This window comes from Myotis yumanensis, unplaced genomic scaffold (genome assembly GCF_028538775.1).
Source record: "Myotis yumanensis isolate MYYU_CA2020_CCGP unplaced genomic scaffold, mMyoYum1.0.hap1 SCAF_4, whole genome shotgun sequence".
Taxonomy (NCBI): Eukaryota; Metazoa; Chordata; class Mammalia; order Chiroptera; family Vespertilionidae; genus Myotis; species Myotis yumanensis.
In genome coordinates, this window is record NW_027223755.1 from 45,325,533 (window position 1) to 45,347,586 (window position 22,054).

Consider the following 22,054-nt stretch of genomic DNA (forward strand, 5'->3'; position numbering starts at 1 on the left):
ATTGAAAGGTACTTGTTTGTAGCCATTTCTATTTTTTTGTGGCTGCTTTCTTTCTGGGCTTTTTATTTCTTCTTTTTACACCAGTCCCTTTAGCATTTCTTGCATTGCTGGCTTGGTGGTGATGAACTCCCTTAGCCTTTTTTTGTCTGTGAAGCTTCTTATTTCCCCTTCAATTTTGAATGATAGCCTTGCTGGATAGAGTATTCTTGGATTCAGTCCTTTGCTTTGCATCACTTTGTAGATTTCCGTCCATTCTTTTCTGGCCTGATGTGTTTCTGTTGAGAAATCGTTTGATAATCTGATGGGGGACCCTTTGTAGGTAACTCTCTGTTTCTCTCTTGCAGCCTTTAAGATTCTCTCTTTGTCTTGTACATTTGCCATCGTTATTATGACGTGTCTTGGTGTCGGTCTTTTGGGGTTCATCTTGCCTGGGACTCTCTGTATTTGTGTAACTTTTTTCTTCCCCATATCTGGGAAGTTTTCTGTCATTATTTCTTCAAATAGATTTTCTAATCCTTGCTGCTCTTCTTGTCCTTCTTGCAGCCCTATTATGCGTATGTTACTTCGTTTCATGTTGTCCTGAAGCTCCCTTAGGCTCTCCTCCTGTTTTTTAATTCTTTTCTCCAGTTGCTGTTCAGATTGAACTTGTTTCTCTGCCTTATCTTCTAACTCACTAATTCGGTCTTCTGCTTCTTCTAGTCTGCTGTTGAAACTTTCCATGGTGTTTTTGATTGTAGCTATATCACTTTTCATTTCTTCCTGATTCTTGCATAGGTTGTTGATTTTCTCATCCATCCGGTGAATGAATTGTACAACCATCATTCTGAATTCTTTTTCTGTCATGTTGCACGCTTCAGCTTCATTAATTTCCTTTCTTGGTGATTCTTCATTGTCTTTCCTCTGGGTATTGTGTCGTCTCTTCATTTTGATTATCTCCTGATGGTTCAAAGGTTGAGTTGTGTGGGCCTGGGCCGTGCGCAGTGGGAGGCTCCCACCACCCTAGTGTCACTGAAGAGCTCTGACACTAAGATGTGTGGTTGTTGTTGGTTGGTGGGAACCAGGCTCGCTCTGTGTCAGTGTTGCCAACACTCAATGTGGCCTCGCACGTGCCCTTAGAATTAGGGACCCTGCCTGCACTGTGCTGAAATAGATGCCCCCCTGACGCGTGTTTAGCACCAGAGCAGAGCCCCCTAGCTTGCGCCAGGAGTCAGAGTTCCCCAAGAGTTCAGTATCAGAGTCTCTGTTGCTTCGCGCAACCTCACCTTGAGAATCAGGGTCCCTGTGTGCCCTTGCACCAGGAATTGGATTCACTGGCTCTTAGTATGAATGCACAGGAAATCAGGATCTCAGGCGCAGGTGATAAGAAACACAGTCAAGTCACTGGTGCTTGGTGCTGCCTCCTGCCCTGAGAAACGGGGTTTCTGGGCCTGTGCTAGGCGGACAAACTCCCGTTCGCGCGATTGCTCCCAGCCCAGGGCTCTGATGCCAGCAGTGCGCGCAGGATTAGTTCCTGGTGCTGTGCGCGTTTTTGCTCCCAGCCCAGGGCTCTGATGCCAGCAGTGCGCACAGGATTAGTTCCTGGTGCTGTGCGCGTTTTTGCTCCCAGCCCAGGGCTCTGATGCCAGCAGTGCGCACAGGATTAGTTCCTGGTGCTGTGCGCGTTTTTGCTCCCAGCCTAGGGCTCTGATGCCAGCAGTGCGCACAGGATTAGTTCCTGGTGCTGTGCGCGTTTTTGCTCCCAGCCCAGGGCTCTGAAGCCCGAAGTGCGCATAGGATCAGTTCTAAGGTGCTCGCGCACTTTCAGCCAAAGTTTCTGCAGCGCTGAGGCCCCGGCAAGGGGTAGGTCTATCAGTTAGTTACTCTGGCACTGCCCGCGATCCTGGGGGAAGGGGGGATGGGCTCCGCTACTCACGGATCTGCAGCAGGGATCTCCGAACTTTCCGTGTCTGCAGGTCTGTAGCTGTGGTCACAGGTCTCTGTCCCCAGTGGCTGCAGGGTCCTGGTATGCGTCTGAGATCAGACTGGGTGGTGCTGAGGCCAGGATCCTAGTCTCAAGCAGCTCTGTTTCCCAAGATGGCGTGGTCGCTGTGCCTCTGCTGGCCACCCAGGAGTGTCCGCCCCTCCGTGGAGGGGCGCAGGCCTCCTCTGGGCTCCCGCAGTCGGGCCGCCCGCAAGTCGCCGCCTCCGGGTTAGTAGCCGATCTCTGGATGCCGATAACCGCCTCCCAAGATGGCGCGGTCTCGCCGCTGCGCTGGCGCCCAGGGGGAAGTTTCAGCCTCAATCTCTAACCATCCGCATTTTTCAGGAGTTCTCTGTCTTTCCTGGCTGCAGACTGTCTCTCAGCTGAACCTCCCCAGCTTGATCCTTGAAGACTATTCTAAGTTCAATCAAATTTAAACCAATTATACTATTTTAAAAAGTATCTTTAATTGTGAACTATTAATAACAATATAATTCTATATTGTTATTAATTGAGTAGCTTTAATTTTTCCTCCTAAATATGTTAAGGTCAGTGATTCCTAATCTTGGTTGCATATTAGAATTAACTGAGGTTGAGGAGAGGTTTAAAAATTCTTTATGTCTTGATTGCACTCTTTTTATTATTTTTTAAAGGTTGTTTTTGTTTTTTATATATTTTTATTGATTTCAGAATGGAAGGGAGAGAGAGAAAGAGAAACATCAATGATGAGAGAGAATCATTGATCAGCTGCCTCCTGCACATCTTGAACTGGGGATCAAGCCTGCAAACAGGGCATGTGTCCTTGACTGGAATCAAACCTGGGACCCCTCAGGTTTGGCTATAAAGCAAGTAGTGTTCCTGGGCTGAAGAAACTCCAAGGAGGCTAGTTGCTAGGGAGAGGAAGCCAGGAATAGTGATGTGACATCATTACCCGGATGGACACTTAGCATATTAACCTTTTATATATATAGACTAGAAGCCCGATGCATGAAATTCATACAAGGGGCTCAGCCTTTGCAGCCCTGGCTGCCTCTTTTGGCCCTCACAGGCCCTCACAGCCCCTCGCAGCCCCAGCTGGCCCTCGCAGCCCTGGCTTCTTCCGGAAGGACGTCCGGTCTAATTAGCATATTATTATTATAGATGAGTTTTGGAAGGCAGAGTTTACATTGATGAAAATCAACGGGGGAAACATAAGAAAAAAACAAAATGTATTTCAAACAGGATGAAGACTGGCAATTGAGCCCTTCCTTAGAAAGAAAAATATGGGAATAAAATATTCTTAGAATTCTATCACCATCTTACATTTGTTGACAAAGCCAATAGTTTCATTGTTAGGTAATGGAGAATCTGTGCTTTCTCTCCATCTGTGGAGGACTCCCCTAATAAACAGAGCTCAAGCTGTGGTCAGGTACCAACTGAATGAAAGAGCCACCTCTTAATAGCTGAGGCAGGTGATGCTGCACAGCCCCAGTGGTCAGAGATAAGCTAAGAAGGAAATTGGTTGATTTCAAGAAAGGCCTCGAATCACCCTCTGGGCTGACCCAAGTTGTTTCAAATGATGAGTGGCTATGAAGGTGACAAGATGTTATTGGCCTGAAAGAAATACAGAGAAAATAAATAAGTTTTGTTTGCTTCTCTAAGGACAAAGAAAATGTGTGTAGTGAATTTCCTCCCTAAGAGTGGGGATGTAGTCTGCTGTCAATGTCCTGTTATATCTATCACCAACTGAGAAGCAAAGACTACAGACGCATTTTAAGTTGTGTCTCTAAATAATCCTAAGTAGACAGCCCAAGAAATCAAGACAGGAAAGGGAATATGCTTTTCTTACACTTTCAGTGTTAGTTTATCGTTAGTTCATCCACGTCTCCCTCATATTCTCCAATAATCTTTTGCTTTTATTATTTTCCTGGCATAACTGACTCTCCTGGACAGGGTCCTTTTTACTCAAGAATAGTCTTAGCATTAAGCTTTGTCACTTGGTTGGGAACCAAAGACATTACATCTGAACAGTTTAACTTGTTTTTATTTCAGCATGATGAAACGCCATAGGGCTCTTCAGTACTAGTACCCAGTGGGTTTTGTATATGATCAGGTTATAGCAATACATGAAATTTGCTTGCAAAGTAAAAATTATATACTTCATCTGTGTTAGAATTTAAACACTAAAATAAGTTTAATTTCATCTTCTTGAACTTTCTTCTCCAAGGTTTTTCAATGTATTCCAAATTAGAATGGGAACAAATTTAAGTGCACTTTTTGTTTTAATATCAATGATTCAAAATGTTTTGGATGTGTTTGTGTTCAAGTCATTGTATCACCAATAGACTCTTGCACCTAATAATCCATTTCTACATACTAAGAAAATCCAAAAACAACTTTCCACACTGAAAATTCAGGAAAGGAATGGAAATATTAAAAAAAATATGCCCCTTGTTATTGGAGTGGAAGAATTTTATTATATAAACAGAGATCTTTTAACTCAGAACTAATAATTGAAGTCATAAAGTATCTCAAGTATTTTAATCTAATCACCAACACAACAGATTTATGGAATTGCTAACCAATGAGCAAAATAAATTATACTTTGCATCATATAAAAAGAGAGAAAAAAAGCCATTAGATTCTGGGATAGTACTACTGTTGATTTAGCAACACCATAAATATACTCCTTTTTTTTTCTTAACATTGCAAAAATCCCAGGAAATGGAAATTGCTATGTGTTTACAATTTGAACTCAAATGTATTACAAAAAAAAATGGGTAAATGTCTTCTTTAAAATAATGTATTTATAGAGTTTGACACAAAGAATAATAGCTAAGGTTATACAACTCAGAAGAATCAAAAGATACTGCATTAACACAAAATTGTCTTTTAATGTTTGTTTACCAGTTCATTGTATCTTACAGAAAATGAAAACATTATTTTTATAATACAGATTGGTTCTTTTCCTCCGATTTGTACTCAGTAGGTATTAAATGCCTTTAAATACTTATTTTCTTTAATCAGGTGCCTTACTGACTTTTTGTATTTTTTATTTCTCTTATTGTACATCATTGCTGCTCTGGCAGTAGTGAGCTGTGATAAAGTTAACTTCTCAACAAAACTGTCAGTTATCCATTGATCATTCTTGATGCATTCTATGCTGAGAACTGATAGTAATTCCCTTTTAGTCCTCCCCTCTTAGTGGTCAGCTACTCCATAAGACCACCATATTCTTTGGAGCACTGAATCCAGAAACCCAGTATGGCTGCCAGCAACCAAATTGGAATCTCCTTTGAGTCTACTTTTAATTGCCAAAATAATAAGCGACTACATTATTGCATAAAATAAAACTTTACCAGGTACCGGCCCCCTTCCTATGCGAAAAAGTTTAAATTTACAAATACCATATTTGACTAAAAATTACTGTGCTAAAATCTGGCAGCAGTCATTAAAAGATGGCTTCCAGTGTTAATGTGATTAACTTGCTTCCATTCCTATTGTCTTTTTATATGAATCCTTATTGTTTGGTTTTCAAATATAGGTCTCCCAGTGAAACTTGCAGATAAACTTTGTTGCTTATATGGGCTACAAGTGTGAATTATGGACAAAATGATCCAAGCAAGATTTTGTAACCCTGAGTCCCATCTTATTTCTCTGATAGCCTTGGAACCCAAGTCTGAGGAGCAATTTCTGAATTAGTCAATGTTGTACTGACTTTCAGTTCAGAAAGGTATTAGGATAACCTTTTTTTTTCAATATTCTCAGTGATATATTGGGGAATGAAGTAGGAAAATAGACATTTGGTGGAAAAATGGAAAATGATAACATTAAAAAAACAAAGAACTATTCAAGTAGAAGTCCAAAAGGGTAAGGAGATCCTCATCCTTTAGGAGAAATCAGAAGATAAAAATTCTGCCCGGCAGTATTTATTTTTTTTACAAGCTTAGAAAAATGGTGTGCTATCAATTTAGATTTTAATCAGCTAAAAGTCAGTCCAGAGTTTTTGATCAGCACCAGTTCCTATACTAGTAAGTATTCAAAAGTTAAGAAATGGTAGCTACTATGCTTAACATTATAAAGGTAGAGCTTTGCAGCAATTAACTGAACATTATATATCTTCTTCAATATAAATTTGTTCTTACTTGCATTTCCAATAAAAATCTTATAACATGGGTAATAATCATTCAAGTATGGGCTTCCTCCAGTGAGCTCACCCCCATAGTTGAGGTGTTAGAATCACTCTTTTGGAGATAGTCCCATCTTTAAATAACATATTCATCTTAGACCATTCAGATAGTTTTAATTTAAAACTTCAAGTTCTATTTATATCAGCAATGTTTGAGTTAAACCTCACAAACTCTTTGGATTTATATTTGTAATTTTTGCACAATTTGCATATCCAACTTAATGTAAAAATGAGCATGCATATACTGTCATCTTTTAATATTAAAGCATCTGAAAATTTCCAGCTATGCTTTTGATAAAAGAAGTGATTTACTTTTATTTACAATATTTTATCTAGATAATGTAAGTATAGTTATGGTTTTATTGACTTCCAATTGTTCTGTATCTTCCACACATGTAACTCTACATTTAGAGAGTACATTTATTAGAATTATTACAGAGCTTTAAATGCAACCACAATCAATTCAGGAAACAGATTTATTAACTCATGTTCACAGGAAGAAAATCTACATAAAAACATTCATGAAAGCACACCAGCTATGTCATACTTGGGTTATGATACTAAATCCCATTTATTAGAACTCATTGTGAAACAATGGGAAACCATAAAATGTAATTTGAATACAAATATTGGTCCCTGTGGGGTCTCAACAGTCATAAAAATATAGGAAAACAGAGCTTTATTTAAGATTGGAGCTGCTAATGCAAAAGTTGTTTTTCTGAAGCTGGCCTTACCTTTTCCCTTACAGCCCTGATGATTTTAGTGTAAACTCTATGATGACAGGTTCAGTGTTTCATTTACACCTAATGATGACCAGCAGGGAAAGTGATATCATGGACCACATTTTCTTATGGAGGAAGGTTTAGAACTACTGGGTTGACATTTCCCCCCCAACCACAGGCACCAGTTGGGCTTTCTAATGTACATACAAATAATTAAAAAAAAAAGAATTTTGAAAGTTGGGTCCTTATTTCTTGGTTAGGAAAGTGTGCAGTTATTCATTCCTTTTATGAGTTAAATGTTTTCATGTAATGTAAATAAGAAGAAAATATTAAATAGTTTAAAGTTATTTTTATAGGACAATAACATTTCATAGGCTAACATAAAATCAAGCTGCTAAATTTTACAATTTTTCTGTCCAGCAGTTTATCTATATAACTGCCCTGAGTAGATGCGAAATGCTGCTTAGCCAACGACCCTTAGAATTTAAATGTAACTCAGTAAAGCTACTCAAAAGATAACGCAATTCTTCTTAGGTGTGTGTAATTTTAATTAGAAGAAGGTAGAGTCTCTCATGGGTTAAATATTATCTGCTTATTTAAATTTAATACTTCATATAAACGGGGTTATTAAGGAATTTTAACTGTGCTTTTTACTATGCATTGGAGTCCATATGAATTCTTCTTCTTCTTTTTTTTTTTTTTGGTCAAAAGGCAGGATGTTTGAAGAGTAAAATATTCTACTGGAGACTTGCAATAGGAACTTTTAGAAAAGTGTAGATTATTCCCCTGTGAGACTGAGTTTTGTGCCACCTCTCAGAATCTCAGTTTATGTAAAGAAGCCTTATGTCAAATCTGCTGCTCTAACTTGTTTCTTGTGCATTTCAAAATCGTACAAATGTGTAAAATTTGTGCTTGTGGAAGCTGCTGCTCCGGGTAACTTTCCTTTCCTTAACTTAACCCTAGCAGTCCTCAAATTATTGCATGCCCCGCCCACGAAAGGATGCTTCCTTGGGATGATATAGCCTAAAGGGTTTGGCTCAAAAGCCTCCTTATGTAGGACTTTCCTTAAAATTATATTAATTTATAATATATATTGAGTGATAGCTTTACAAAAACAAATTAATGAATTGGTCTTTATGAAAATGACTCTTTACAGTAAGTAAAAAAAGGGTTATCACAGTTTTGGTAACTTGCATGAGTTCATACGGAAAATAAAACAAAACACCTTTCACATGTTCTGAATGACTCTAAACCCGACGTGCTCCAGGGCACGCTCAGTTGTATGCTCGGAAGCAGTAGACACCGTACAGCTTATGCTTTTTGTCTGGGAAGCCGGCGAAGCGCACCGCGGCCTCGGTAGGACTGCAGCGCCTTCGTGGCCGAGAGATAGGGTAGCGGACACTGCCATCCTCCAACCAGCCCGCATCGCAGCGGTCATATCCCAGGAGCTTCCAGGCAGCGAATATCTGGCCCACTTTCGCAATCCGAGCACCATCGTTGAGACAAGCTTGCACCGCTTCGTCGTAGGTCAGCTTGGTGGGGTGGATCAGGTAGTAAAAGCGGCCTGCGGAGAGGAGGAGAGAGGTCAATGGGCCCGTGTGCCACTGAGCCACGCAGGGAGGGAAGGAGCCCCGAACAGACGTGCTTTCCAGTGAAGTGGGGTATGGAGCCATGTCTGTAGAGGTTTGGGGACCTGGGATCTCAGTCAAATGTAGTGCCCCGGAGTCGCTCTCCATTAAATCAGTTGATTTTTCTTTGCCCCTTAATCCATGTTCAGACGTGCCCTTTTATAGCTTTGAAAAGGAAAAGGGAAGTGGCAGATGCAGTTTCTGTTCGCTAATTAGTGACTAAAAGGCCCTTCTGTGGCGCTAGGGAAGACAGAAGCCCATGCTCAAAGCAAGGGCTATTGAAATTCTGGCTGTGGCGGGACTGAGCCCCAGCACAAGTTTCTGGAGAGGCAACATTTGAATGTGAAAGGATCAAAAAACATTCCTGACATAAAAGTCTATTTAAAAAAAAATCAAAGCCCTCAAGTCCTTTTCATTACAGGTATCAATAAGACATTCTTCTTCTTCAAAGACTACAGTATGAAAATGCAAAAAAAAAAAAAAATACAGGAAGTCACTTGCCATAAATAATACTGGCTCAGACTGTGGACCTAGTCTGTTCACTCCCTAGCAGAGGATGCATTTATTTATTTTTTCCAACTTTATTCTGTGGGAGCCTGATACCTAAGTGTTTTTGTTTTTTAATTTCACAAGAAAGAGCAAGTTAGTCTCACCCACTTATTGAATAGTGTTAATTACTGAGATTCCTTCAAAATGAATAAAATACATAAAATATGACATCAACTGACTGAAGTGACATATGCCAACTGAAGATCTTCTCAGACTTCATTTCCGGTAGAATACAATCACTCTCTTATCTGATTACACATTGTAATGTAATATCTCCCTACCCCTCATTAAATATAGATTATTGAAGTGTAAATTAATGCTTGCCAATTCTTTCTAGACTAAGATGATGTGGTTCTGAGAAAGAGTGGAGGCCGCTGGAACATTAGCTACTAGCGTTAGTTCTATCATCTACACCAGAGGTCAGCAAGCTACAACAGGAGTCAAATGAGATTTCATTTAGAACGTAACCACACCCCTCCATTTAATATTGCCTATGGCTGCTTTTGTGTTACTATATACAAAGCTACATTGATTGAGTAGTTGAAAAAGAGGCCATATGACCCACAAAGCAAAAAATATTTACTATCTGGCCCCATACAGAAAATTTGTTGATCCCTGATTCCTTGCAATTTTTTCCAAAGCATGTCACCACGGAACTTATATACCAATGAAGGGGTAAGAGTTTACTTCATGGGTGTGTGGCCTGTGCAGTGGCACATGGCCTCATGATTGGCTTACTGCCTTGCTGTCACCATCTTAAAATTCTCAATGATTTTTGATCAAGGAACCAACATTTTCATCCCCACATTATGTGGCTGGTTCTAGATGGAGAAGGTAGGGCTGGGAGTGATGTTGAAGGCAAATAATCAGTCATCAACATGGAAGCAACCTGGATCTCTTTTCTTCTGCTTTCACCGGCAATGTTATTTTTATTTATTCTTTTTGCAAACTTCTCTTCATCCTGAACTTTGCTGATCATTTATGAATATACTGACATTGTAAGTTAGTGAAGGAGAACATGACACAGAAGCCACCCTTACTTCAACCTGGAGAGTTATATCCTAAGGAGGGCACATGGTAGCAGCAGCATCCTTGCAATAAGAAACAGACCCCAGACAACATCATAGCTTAAACTATTTCATAGTAACAATCAGATGCAATAAAACCCAAGAATAGTGGAATTCTACACTTTTGCTTGACTTCTGTGGATTTTTTTTTAAAAAAATAGGGCATTAAAGAACTTTTTATATCTTTTCAAACTGGAGCAATACTTCAAAGCTTTTATCTTTTTATAAGTAGATAAGATTGAAAGTCAAGTGTAGCGTCATAGTACCTATTAGCCTATGGTATAGGGAAGAAGGCAGTACAGTTAATATCTTACCATTGAAGTTGGATGTAAAGCAGAACACATCATATCTGCTTTTATCTTTATCCCAAAACCCATAGTTCCTGACACCAGGCACGGTGTTCTGGCCTCCGCAGGGCTCCCTGGGCTTGGTGATGGGGTATTGCACTGAGCCATCGCTGAGCCAGCCAGCGTTGCACCAGTCCAGCCCACCCCGCCAGGCATCATACAGCTGGTCGAAGGAGGCAATCACGGCATCCTGGTCCAGACAAGCCTGCTGTGCCTCATGAAAATTGAGATTATAGCGCCCCAGTCGTGGAAAGTAAGGGAATACCACACCTGTCCAAAGGAGAAAGCATGGGGTTATTAGTGGCGCCAGAGTAACAGGTATAGGCAAATCACACTTTACTGGCAAAACAAAAACAAAAACAGAAACAAAAACAAAACAAAACAAAACATAATAGAATCTCCATCAGATGAAGTACAGTTTTTGGACAGCTTACAATGGTTTCTCATGGTCCCTTTCCCCTTCAAACAGCCTCTCAGCTCTAAGCATGCCCCAGTGTGCTACTTGGTTTGATGACTTCAATGATTTATCTCTTTTGCTAAGAGTTCAACTCAAGCCTTGAAATTCTCCTTTCTGAAATGATTCACCTGCAGATTATATTTTCCAAATAGCTCTCCTTGAGAATTTAATATCTGCTACTGGTTACTAAGCCTAAAAGTGTATTCCTGAGCTCCCTTTGTCTGGGAAAAAAAATCAATATTGAATACTAAGCATGGTAGGGGATGTAGAAATAGTGCTGAAAGAGAAGGTATATGTCAAAATTCACAATTTTTTTTCTTAGTAACTATTCTTATATAATTACTAATTCATTTAATATTGTATTTTAAATGCAAAAACAAAGATCAATTATTCAAATGTAGATACTAATATATAATTTGTTTTACACCTGCTCCTAAAAACTTGCAGATAAGTAACTTTCACTTAGAAGGCTTCTGATTTGGAGAAACCCGAAAGTGAAATCCTTTGCATATCTAACAAAAATCTAATTAAACAGTCTTATTTCATCTTAATAAAGCAGTTATTTACTAGGAAAAACACCTCCATAAAAAACATCATAGCTCTCTTATTTGTTTCAATTTTTACTATAGCCCTTCATCTTCTCCCCCCCCCCGTTCTTTTCAGTCAAATCATCATGAGAGGTGATGGAGCTGTCTTACAGCTTGCTGCACAATTACTTCAAAAGACACGGATTACATAAGAAAGTAAAGTTGCACCATTTGCTGGACTTTAAGAAGGACCACTGCATCAAAATGTCTCCCCCATAGTTGCTAAAAGATAATTCAGTGTGATGATTGTTCAAGTCCTTGCCTTGGCTTTTTAGAATGTAATTAGAAATAATTAATATTTTACCATGTGGAATATAAAACATTGTCCCACTGACAGTAATTTGGTGAATTATATCACATGAGCTATTTTTTATGAGACCGCAGACCCTATTGAAGATGAATGTACAATTCACTAAGAGTGTAACCAGTACAGAGGAAATGTTTTCTTTTATAAGTTGTCCTGGAAGCCTCTACAGAGATTTCAATAGCCTGGATCAAGTCGCGTCGCCGAAGGGTTCTGCAGGGCACGTTTGTCCCTCTGGGGCAGTCCAGCTGGCACTGTCCACTGCAGGCAAAGATCCAGGAAGGCTTCCCGATCTCATCCTGCCTTCTCAGGTTCTTGGCTGAGGGATCTGTAAGCTGAACCAGAGCCAAAATGAAGGAGGAAAAGGCTCTCTGGGTTGCCACTGCCCCCTGCAGTGATGATGGAAGGAAAGGCTGGAGGTGGCTCTACCTAAGGAGAGCCATGCCCAGGCACCTGGCTAAGAACCTAATTAGCTCCCTAAAGGAACGGCCACAGTGCTCCCTGTCCCCTTGTGCCTTACCTCTTCTTTCCTCAGCAGCCCCAGGAATGCTGCTATACAAATACCTAATTTATCCAGTAGAGATTTCTTTAGCAGCTGAACATCAAGTGAGAGAAAATCTCAAATTCTCTCAATGTGGAGAGAGGAAGAAATTATATGGTTTGAATTCCATTTCTCATATGGCTCAAGATGGTAACAGTGGAGAATGTAAAGTATTTTAATTTAAAATAATTAGAAAAACCATGACAATATTTTGGGTTTAAATTTATTGTAGTATATTTAGGGACTTTCATGGGTGTTAGGAAAAAAATTTTTTTTAGTAATTAGTCCCTGATTAATCACTGAATGTTACTGATAAAATATTGATTCAGTTCTAAATCCAGTGTAACATATTTTTGAGTTTCTTTCAAATTTAACATAATTTCAAGCAAGCATTTCTTAAAGTAAAAATGAAACTCTATCTTAAAATTTTACTATTTTTCAATTATAAGAATAAATGATCAACTTACTGTTTTATTAACTTAAAAGATATACATACATTATAGTTAATGTTTGATGATGCTGGAAGAACACATTTCTAGTACATCAAAGTTACTGTCTATGTTTTACTCGGCCAAGACTTTAAAAGCTTCAGTGTATTGTACACATTTAGTGCATACATTTAAACACTCAGATGTTTCTTACAAGCCGGGGCATTTCTGAACTACATGTTTGTTAGCATTTATTTATTTACCTATTTTACTTCCAGCTTGTTAAGATTTCAACATCTTAGACTATGATTACAGAAACCTTCTTGACTCTGGGAAAGTGTGCAATTCCTACAGCTGAATTATGGAGCAAATGGTGATTGTTTTTATCCAGCACTTATAAAAAGTTAAACTTTCATGGGTATGAAGAAGGGTGTATACCTATTTTCCAAGTATAATGATTTTTTACTTATATGTCAAGATATAATGAGAAGCTCCTTACTTTTCCATAGAGGTCTGGTATGTATCACTACAAAAGGGATTAATAAGAATGATACATCACATGGAAACGAATAATATCAAATGATGTGGGTAGTTTCATCAGTCTAAATATGTTTTGAAAACACATTCTTTAAGATTTACAATTGCACAGTTCAATTCATCCTAGCTGTTGGCAAATATCAATTTGTTAGACATATGAAAGTTTTCATACCGTGGTACATGTAGAAACTAAAGTAAATTGCAATAACTCCATAAAGTAAATATATTTCATAATAAAAAGGCAGAGACCATGCAGCAAAGTTTTACCTTCCTCTGTGCCTCTCATGGTGCCTGGCAGTGCTGTGTACATATGTAAAATTGTTTTTCTATTTCTGAAAGTCCTCAGATTACATTTTTGTGTATTTGGGCTCAATTTCACCAATGTTCATGGATATTAATTTGAATTAATAAAAACTGAAAGCACAAGGTGGCTTTTGATCAGGAGCCAAGAACTACAACTAAGAGAGATGAGAAGATCATAAAAATGCACTTTACTCCATTGTGTAATTTATTAGATAAGTAAAGCTAATAGTTCTCCATACATGTGATGGGGTCCTGAGGGCTTCAGAGGTTAGATTTTCCATGATGTGCTACTGGACCAAACACATACGTTCCCAAAGGCACAGATCCATCCTAGGCTGTGAAAGGAGCTCCTAACAAGCACACACTTACAGTTGATGTGCACAGAAAGAGGTTACTCTATCAGTGCAGCCGAAATGTATCCTCCAGGGCAAAGAAACTCGAATTCCTGAATATAGGAAGTTCTGAGATACGTGAGAAACCACACAGAAGAGTTTCCCTGCTGGTGGGGCATTTAGAGTGTGTGTGGGCTTTGGGCAGAGGGGACACAGGAGGACAAGGACACTTTTTATTATTTAGCTTTATATACATTTTTGTTTTTGAATCTACTGAATGTAATATATATATATATATATATACACAAAATTTTACCTTATTGTTAAAATTAAGTTTTCACAGTTACTTTACAGAATACAATTGCATGTATTTCAGTTAGTAGATGTCCTTCACAAAACTTGTCATTATTTTGAAACTAAGATAATTTTAGAAGTATAATAAAAAAGTATCAAATCTGAATTTCTTAATAATTATGTAATGAGATTTAAATTTTGAATAGCATAAAGCAGTTTCTGAATATTATTAATTCAGTTACACTGCACATTTCTCCTATGTGCAAATGTCTTCAATTTTGCACATAAGCACTGTGTGTACCCTTCAAATATGAAAGTTGGAATCATAGACAGACTACAAAATGCAAAAGAATTGAAAAATATGCTATAAATGGACTTTCAGTTTCTCACATCATCATTATGGTAGCCACTGGTCATGAAAAACAAAGAATAATGATTAATTATAGTTTCTAAGTTTGACATGATTTATAGATACTTACCTTGTAAATCTAATGATACCACAGCAGTATCATCTTCTAATCCTTCAATCACCTCACACTTATATTTCCCATAATCCTCCAGGGTGAGGTCTGTGATCACCAGGGAAGCATCATTATCACTGCCTCCTTTCAGAAACACTCTCCCCTGGTAGCCTCCATAAGCTTTCTTGTGGTATCCCATGGAAACAAAAACGTCCACTTCCTTGAGGTAATCTGAAGTTAGCTTGGTCCACTTAATTCTGATTTTGTGGGTTCCTGAGCCAAATGCCGTAGGGTCTCGAAAAAATTTACATGGCAGTGTAACATTGCCACCTCTGTGTGAGAACACCTTGGCTTGTTCTGCTTCCACAAGTAGATGGGGGCCATTTTCTGCTGTAATTAAAAAAAGAAAGAAAAGAACAATTAAGATGTGTGTAGATATTTTTATGAAATGAAATATGCTACCAATCCAGGGTATCTGATGAACAGCAACATTGGGTGATAAGCTTCTTTGCATTGTTGAACAGTAGTCTCTTTGAGCCACCTAGAAAGGTACCTCTGATACTTAGAGGGCATAAAGTAGCTATGTCTTTTACTAGTAAACCATTGAAAAAAGGAAAGGTGTGCACTGTAATCACTAAGAAATATTGGGTACAAAGCTCCATAGTCATCTGAAGTTTTGTGATTTCATAATAAATTTTATTTTTTACATCTAAATATAAAAATGTAGAAACAAGATGAAGAGAAATGACAAAGTACCATGGCTATTTCATTAATATAAACCAAAAATTTTGTAGGCAAACTTTTCTCTTCCTAAGTGAGCTTCCTAATACAATAAATCTGTATTGTATTTATGAAAAAAGTATAAAACAACATGATTAACTTTTATTATACTTCTGGCCAAATAACTTAGAATAGCCTCACACATGGCCTCTATTCAAATATATACCCGTGATTAAAATGTCATTCTGGAGCATTTTAAGCAGCATGTACATATTTTATGTTCACAAAAGGTATTTTTAGCAAAGGCTTTATAAAACCTGCAGATTTTGAAATATATTCCTCAAAACTTGAATGTTAAAAGTGTATCCAAAGTTATACTTATCTTCTGATTAACCAAATAATTACTTCTTTATTCCCTTTAAGCTCCTTCTACTCCCTCTCTCTTTGTTTCCTGCTCTTTCTTATTTAACAGTTATCTTATCACATCTACCTTTCATTTCCTTGCCCTTTTGCTTTCCTCGTCCCTCCTCCAAGGACTTTATTGCCTTCCAGAGAGTACTGCAGTGCTCTAAACTTGCCAAGTCAGCAGGGCTGCGGTTCGCTAGAGAACCTGCTGTTATTTTCAGATCTTGGCTTTCTCTGGGGTTTCCCCTGGTTAGCTCATTGTGCTTCTGACCTTGACAAGGTCTCTTGAGGATGTGCAAAATTTGAAAATGAGAAAGTGATATAAGAACTCCTGGAAGCACAAAGCTTCTCATCTATGCACAGCTTTCAAAGGCTGCCAAGACTGCCTTTCATGTAGCCCTTCCTGCCTTAGGCAGGTAGGTACTGAGTAACTTTTGGCCATGAATCATTTAAGATACACAAGATACCATGAAGAGTAGCCACTCATCTCCAGGCAGATCTCAAAACGTATTCAACAGCATGCCTAGGATTCAGATTTTAAAATATAAAAGTGTACAAAAATAGATACAATGGTTTTGTTTTTATCATATAGCAAACAGAATTATGTAATATTAAAAAACAAACATAATTTCATGTATAAGTCAGCCCCAATCCTCAGAAACTGAAAAGTTTAACAAAGCCATTAATAATCCCACTTTGAATAGATTAAAAAAAAAAAAAGAGGAGAGAGGACAATTGCTTAATTAAAATGAATCCAGATCATTAAGCATTTCCTTTAGATTCTATTTTTTATCTTCTTATGTTAGGACCATGGAATTAGAAGAGACGAAAAGTAGATAACTCCCACTCTATCCTACATGTAATTTTCCCCTACAATATTCCCAATGACTGCATCCAAGTTCTACCTAAATCTCTCTAATGTCTTCTTTCTGGGAGGAGGAAAAAAGCTGTTGCCTCAGTTTGCTTAGTTATGTCTGAGGGCCACAAGGAACATCTCCCCAGCCCCGTGGGAGGACACTTGGGGGTTGGGCCTTCTCCTGCAGGGACTTGAGTTTAGACGTGACACACAGCTACAAGAGGTTGATTGAACATCCTTCTGTGCACTCAGAGGTCACTGGTTCAATTCTGGATCGGAGCAGATCTATGTTTCTCTCATCGATGTTTTCTCTCTCTCCCTCTCCCTGCCTCAATAAAAATATATTTTAAAAAAGAGGTTGCAGTTTCATGATTCTTCTAAGCTTTGTAAAGTCGAAACTGATGCCCAAATGCACTGGAATAGGGGTATTACAGTAGTTAGGCACAGGGCTTTCATGTGATAAAGACCTTGTTGTAGCTTCATCTCCTTAATTTACTGGGTGTGTAGCCTTGAGCACGTTCTGCAACATCTAAATCCCAATTTTATTGTATGTGAATTAGGGTAGTAATATCTACTAGAGTAGACACATAAAGCACTTAAAATAATGGCTCACCCAAAGTAAGTGTCTGCTCACTGCTAACTGTTCCTACTGCATATACTTTCCACAATATTTCTCAAGTATGACACTGCCTGATATTGATAATAATTTTGGCATATATTAACCTATATTGTCATTTACTTATACATTTTTGATCCATATGGAGTAAAAAATATACAAAATACCACCTCCATTATACAGGAAACTTGGAAATTATTGTGCGGTTTAGCATAATCATAAGGTGTTCCAGAATGAATACAAGATCTGAGTGTTTTATAAATTAAAGAGTTAAAGCAAAGATCAAAACTCTTGTGCAAAGGACTGAGACTTCTAATTTTTTTCTGTGGTTAACTGTAAATCATCTTGTAGTATTTTAGAAGTATAAGCTTCTGATTTTTTTTTAGGCACTGTTTATTTTACTCCAGCATTGTGAGTAAGATGGTGACTTTGTGCTATAATATTGAGAACTGAGCAGACACCAATAATCCACTGGCTTCTCACAAAGCAATGTTTCTAATCAGCCAGAGTGTACAAATTTCTACCATTTTTATTTTTATCTTTTGGGGGGCTAGGTGTTGAGGTAACAGATGCCAGAAATCTCTGACTGAAATTCAAAGAACCCTAAGAAAGATGTGTAAACTGTAACACATTGAGTGACTGAGAGCCGTGTTCATTAACCTAAACTCCTGACTTGACCTGTTGAGAATATCATATTTCATTAGTTTGCTTGTTCTTAGAAGATCCACAGTGCAAATTATAGAGCATTGAAGGTGGAGGGGAAGTGGCCTGTTGCAGAACAGGTGAGATGTAGGCATGAGCACTGGCCAGTGAGTCAGGAGCTCTGGGTTCCATTGCAGGCTCTACCAGGATTTAGCTATTTGAGTGACAGATCTGTCACGAGGACACTGAATTAAGATTCTTTCAGACTTGTTATGGTAAGCTTTTATGATAGTGATCAGCCAGGAAACACATTAAACTGGAGAGGAAGAGGGAAGGCACAAAAAGCAGGAAGGGGACTGAGTGCTGATGACAAACTGTGCTGTCTTGCCTAGAGGAAGTCTTGAATCTGATCATTGGGTGCAAAAACCTGGACCCTTAAATTTATGTTTAAATCAAAACTGTTTGGTCAACATGCAGTTGCAAAGCAAATATAATGTAAAAGATAAAAATAAACCTTGATAACCAGAATGAGTATTGCTTGTTTATATATATATAGCTTACATGTGCTTATTTGGGGGGTTTCAACTTTTAAGTTCAATTTGTAAGTTACATAAGTTTCCTATTTCTATTAGTGAGTTTCAATGACACTGACTTGAAATTTTGATGCCCTTCAAAGACCACAGTTGTCTCCAGGGGAAACAGCAGGACCTCGTTATTATTTTACAAATTTTGTGAAATCCAGAGGACACTGTCCAGTTTCACCAAATTATAAAAGCAGTGGCATGACCAAAGGACTGATCTTTGTATTGCTTCATAATTTAGGTGAAGTCTTTCAAACAATAGAAAAAAATAAGTAGTTGAAGAAAAACAATTTAGAAATATGGTATTGGGCTATTTATTGTTCTTAGTTTTATTCAAAATATAATCTCCTTTTTTTGCCATTCCTTGCCAAAAAAAAAAAAAAAAAATGCAAAGGTAACAGAAAGAGGAGAAGGTGCTACAGATCAAAGTTTTCTTTTCAAAATAAATTATGGATTTTCAAATAACCCATCTTGGTTGGTTACTTTCTCACTGATGTATAATGAAGTAGTCTACAGACTTTTGGACTTCCTAGACCAGTGATGGCGAACCTATGACATGAGTGTCAGAGGTGACACGCGAACTCATTTTTTTGGTTGATTTTTCTGTGTTAAATGGCATTTAAATATATAAAATAAATATCAAAAATATAGATCTTCTCCAAAATCGGTTTGGCTCAGTGGATAGAGCATCGGCCTGTGGACTGAAAGGTCCCAGGTTCAATTCCGGTCAAGGGCATGTACCTGGGTTGCGGGCACATCATCCCCAGTAGGAGATGTGCAGGAGGCAGCTGATCGATGTTTCTCTCTCATCGATGTTTCTAACTCTCTATCTCTCTCCCTTCCTCTCTGTAAAAAATCAATAAAAATATATTAAAAAAATATATAAGTCTTCGTTTTACTATGGTTGCAAATATCAAAAAATTTCTATATGTGACACGGCACCAGAGTTAAGTTAGGGTTTTTCAAAATGTTGACACGCCGAGCTCAAAAGGTTCGCCATCACTGTCCTAGACCAATAAAATGTAAAAAGGAAAAACAAAAAATTGGGGAATATGGCCGAATAAGGTACTAAACTAGGACATTAAAAATACCCCCCTCTACCACCATCATCTGAATTTCTTTTTTATTGTGGAAAAATATACAGAGCATTTGCCATTCTAAGCATTTTAAAGAGTACATTTCAATGGCATTAATTACTTTCACCATGTTGTGCAAGTACCCCCACTACCTATTTCCAAAACGTTTCATCACCCCAAATGGAAAGCTAATTCCTCCCTGATACTCCAGACCGGGAGGCAGAGACTCAACTGTCAGCTCCATGATGAGTCATTTGAAAAAACTGCACAGGTTTTAAAAATAGTTCCTTATTTCTGTGACATCTGTTCTCACTGTGGTGGGTTTGGATGTGTAAGACTCACACTTTGGAAGCTGTTACTTTCATTAGAGTAGCCAAAGCTGCCTGAGGATGAGCAGCCAGAACGGATTTGTATCCTAACTGCTGTGCCTGCCACAGTCTCCTGAAAACAATCCCTCTGCCTCCTCTCCACGCCTTGTTCACATTGTTCCTCTCGCAGCAACATAAGGCCTGGCACACGCTGGTGTCTGACTGACATCCACCAGTGTGCCTAGAGCCCGTGCTTAGCTGTAGCAGTAGACATGGACACCTACTATTGCTTTATGCAATTAGATAGCTCTCAAAAATTAAATATACGTGTTAAAGACAATATTTAAGCAGAATGACTAATTTAGACATTGGTCTCTCATTGTACCTTACACATTACATTTGAGTAGGATAAGTACATAAGAAGAAAATGTGGAGTATCTTACTCATTAAACTTAAACTGTTTATAATTATTTTGTTTCCCTCAGATTGGAATGAATCTAATTTTTCCTAAAGTTGCTCACCTGGAGTGAGAAGCTCCAATCATTTCGCTATAATTCTGATGTGTCTGCTCAGCTTTGCATTGGAAACTCTTTCTGGTCCTAGCCCTACCTCCGTCCAGCCTTTACTGTCCTTTTGTGTGTGTGTCTTTTTGTTTATGCTTTTCTAAAAAAATATATTTTTATTGATTTCAAAGAGGAGGGGAGAGGGAGAGAGAGATAGAAACATCAATAATGGGAGAGGCCACCTCCTACATGCCCTCAAATGGGGATCGAACCCCCAAACTGGGCATGTGCCCTGGTTCATAGGTGGAGACTCAATCATGAGCAACATGGCTGGGCTTTACTGTCCTTTTGGAGAGGTGATTACTTTTAATTTGTCAGAGACAGAGCTTTAGTTTCTTCCCCAGCTATTCCTGAATGCAAAGGACTCTGAGGCTCTCTAGCACTCAGTGCTTCAGGAAGGGCTGACCTGAAGGGGGCAGGAGAGGAGCTTTAATGAGGCTCCAATTTGCCCTCTGCCCTCAACTACTTGACTTGAGTTTGAGACCTTCTTGGACTTGTCCTTAGCCTGTCTTTGCTTTCATCAGAAGTTCAAACTCTGCTCTAAGAATATGTGGTGCTCCCACCATTTGTATAAATAATAAAAAAAGGTATATCTGCATAAACTCTATCTGAAAGGATTTACCAGAAACTAATAACCTCAGTAGCCTATAGAAAAGTGAGGTAAATGTCTCCTTTGAGCAAGCATGTCAAACTCAAAGGCTAACACGGGCCAAATAAACGAGGCATGCACCCATGGGCCAAGAATTTGACATGCTTGCCTAAGAGGAATTGTGGGAGAGTTTCACAGTGTATACTTGCACATTTTTGAAATTTCGAACCATGTGAATGTATCACCTATGCACAAACTAAGTGAAAATGGTATGAAAAGAAATTAAATAGTTGAGGGAATTTAACAAACAAACAAACATTATCTGAGTATCTCTAGAAAAGATACTTAAGGAGCTGATAACAAAATTGCTATATATTGTCATTATTGAAGGAGTATATATTTGCAGAAGACCTATTGATTTGTTAATACAATGCTATCTTTAAATATGTCTTTAAAACATGAAAAAGTTATCTCATATTCCATGTTTCTTAAAGATGCTATTGCCAAAGGTCCTCGCTGTTGTCTAGCTTTGAACTATAAAGGAAAAGCCCAATGCTGAAAATGGGATAAGTGAAGGTTGCTCTTTGCTGGAGAGTGCTCACTGCTGTTTTTCACCATCTGTGATCTTGCCTTTGGTCTCACAGGCAATAAGAATTTACTTCTCTCCTCCACCCCAACCCCTACCCCTACCTTCTCTCTAACCATGGTAGAGTCTTCGTGCCCTGCTGTTTCCCTTCAATCTACAGCTGAACCAAATTGTGTTTTTACAATGTCTTTAAGTGGCATACGTCCTTTCGGTCAAGACCTTCATCAGATGACCTGATGTGCCATAAAGCATCCTCTTAGGTATTGACCATATCCATTTTCCTTCCTTGCCTTAAGCTAAATTGTTTCTCTAATGGGAAATTACCCAACACCAAGATATAGTATTGTTTTGGATGATGGTAACCACAAATGTATACAGTGTTATTATTATATCCAAGTTTCAGAATAAAAAAGAAGGATAAATGCGA

At 38.4% G+C, this 22,054-nt stretch overlaps 1 protein-coding gene across 1 annotated transcript in view; it reads right to left on the reverse strand.

Annotated features, from left to right (window-relative positions):
* Nucleotides 1–4,669: 4,669 nt before the first annotated feature.
* Nucleotides 4,670–22,054, reverse strand: part of HAPLN1 (hyaluronan and proteoglycan link protein 1) — a 74,641-nt gene continuing 57,256 nt past the window's right edge. Inside the window, exons 3-5 of the mRNA XM_070412294.1 lie at nt 14,704–15,075; nt 10,409–10,711; nt 4,670–8,414 (exon numbers count right to left, since the gene is read on the reverse strand). Coding sequence (XP_070268395.1) covers nt 8,125–8,414; nt 10,409–10,711; nt 14,704–15,075 — 965 coding nt within the window. The 3' untranslated portion in view covers nt 4,670–8,124. The remainder of the gene's footprint in view (nt 8,415–10,408; nt 10,712–14,703; nt 15,076–22,054) is intronic.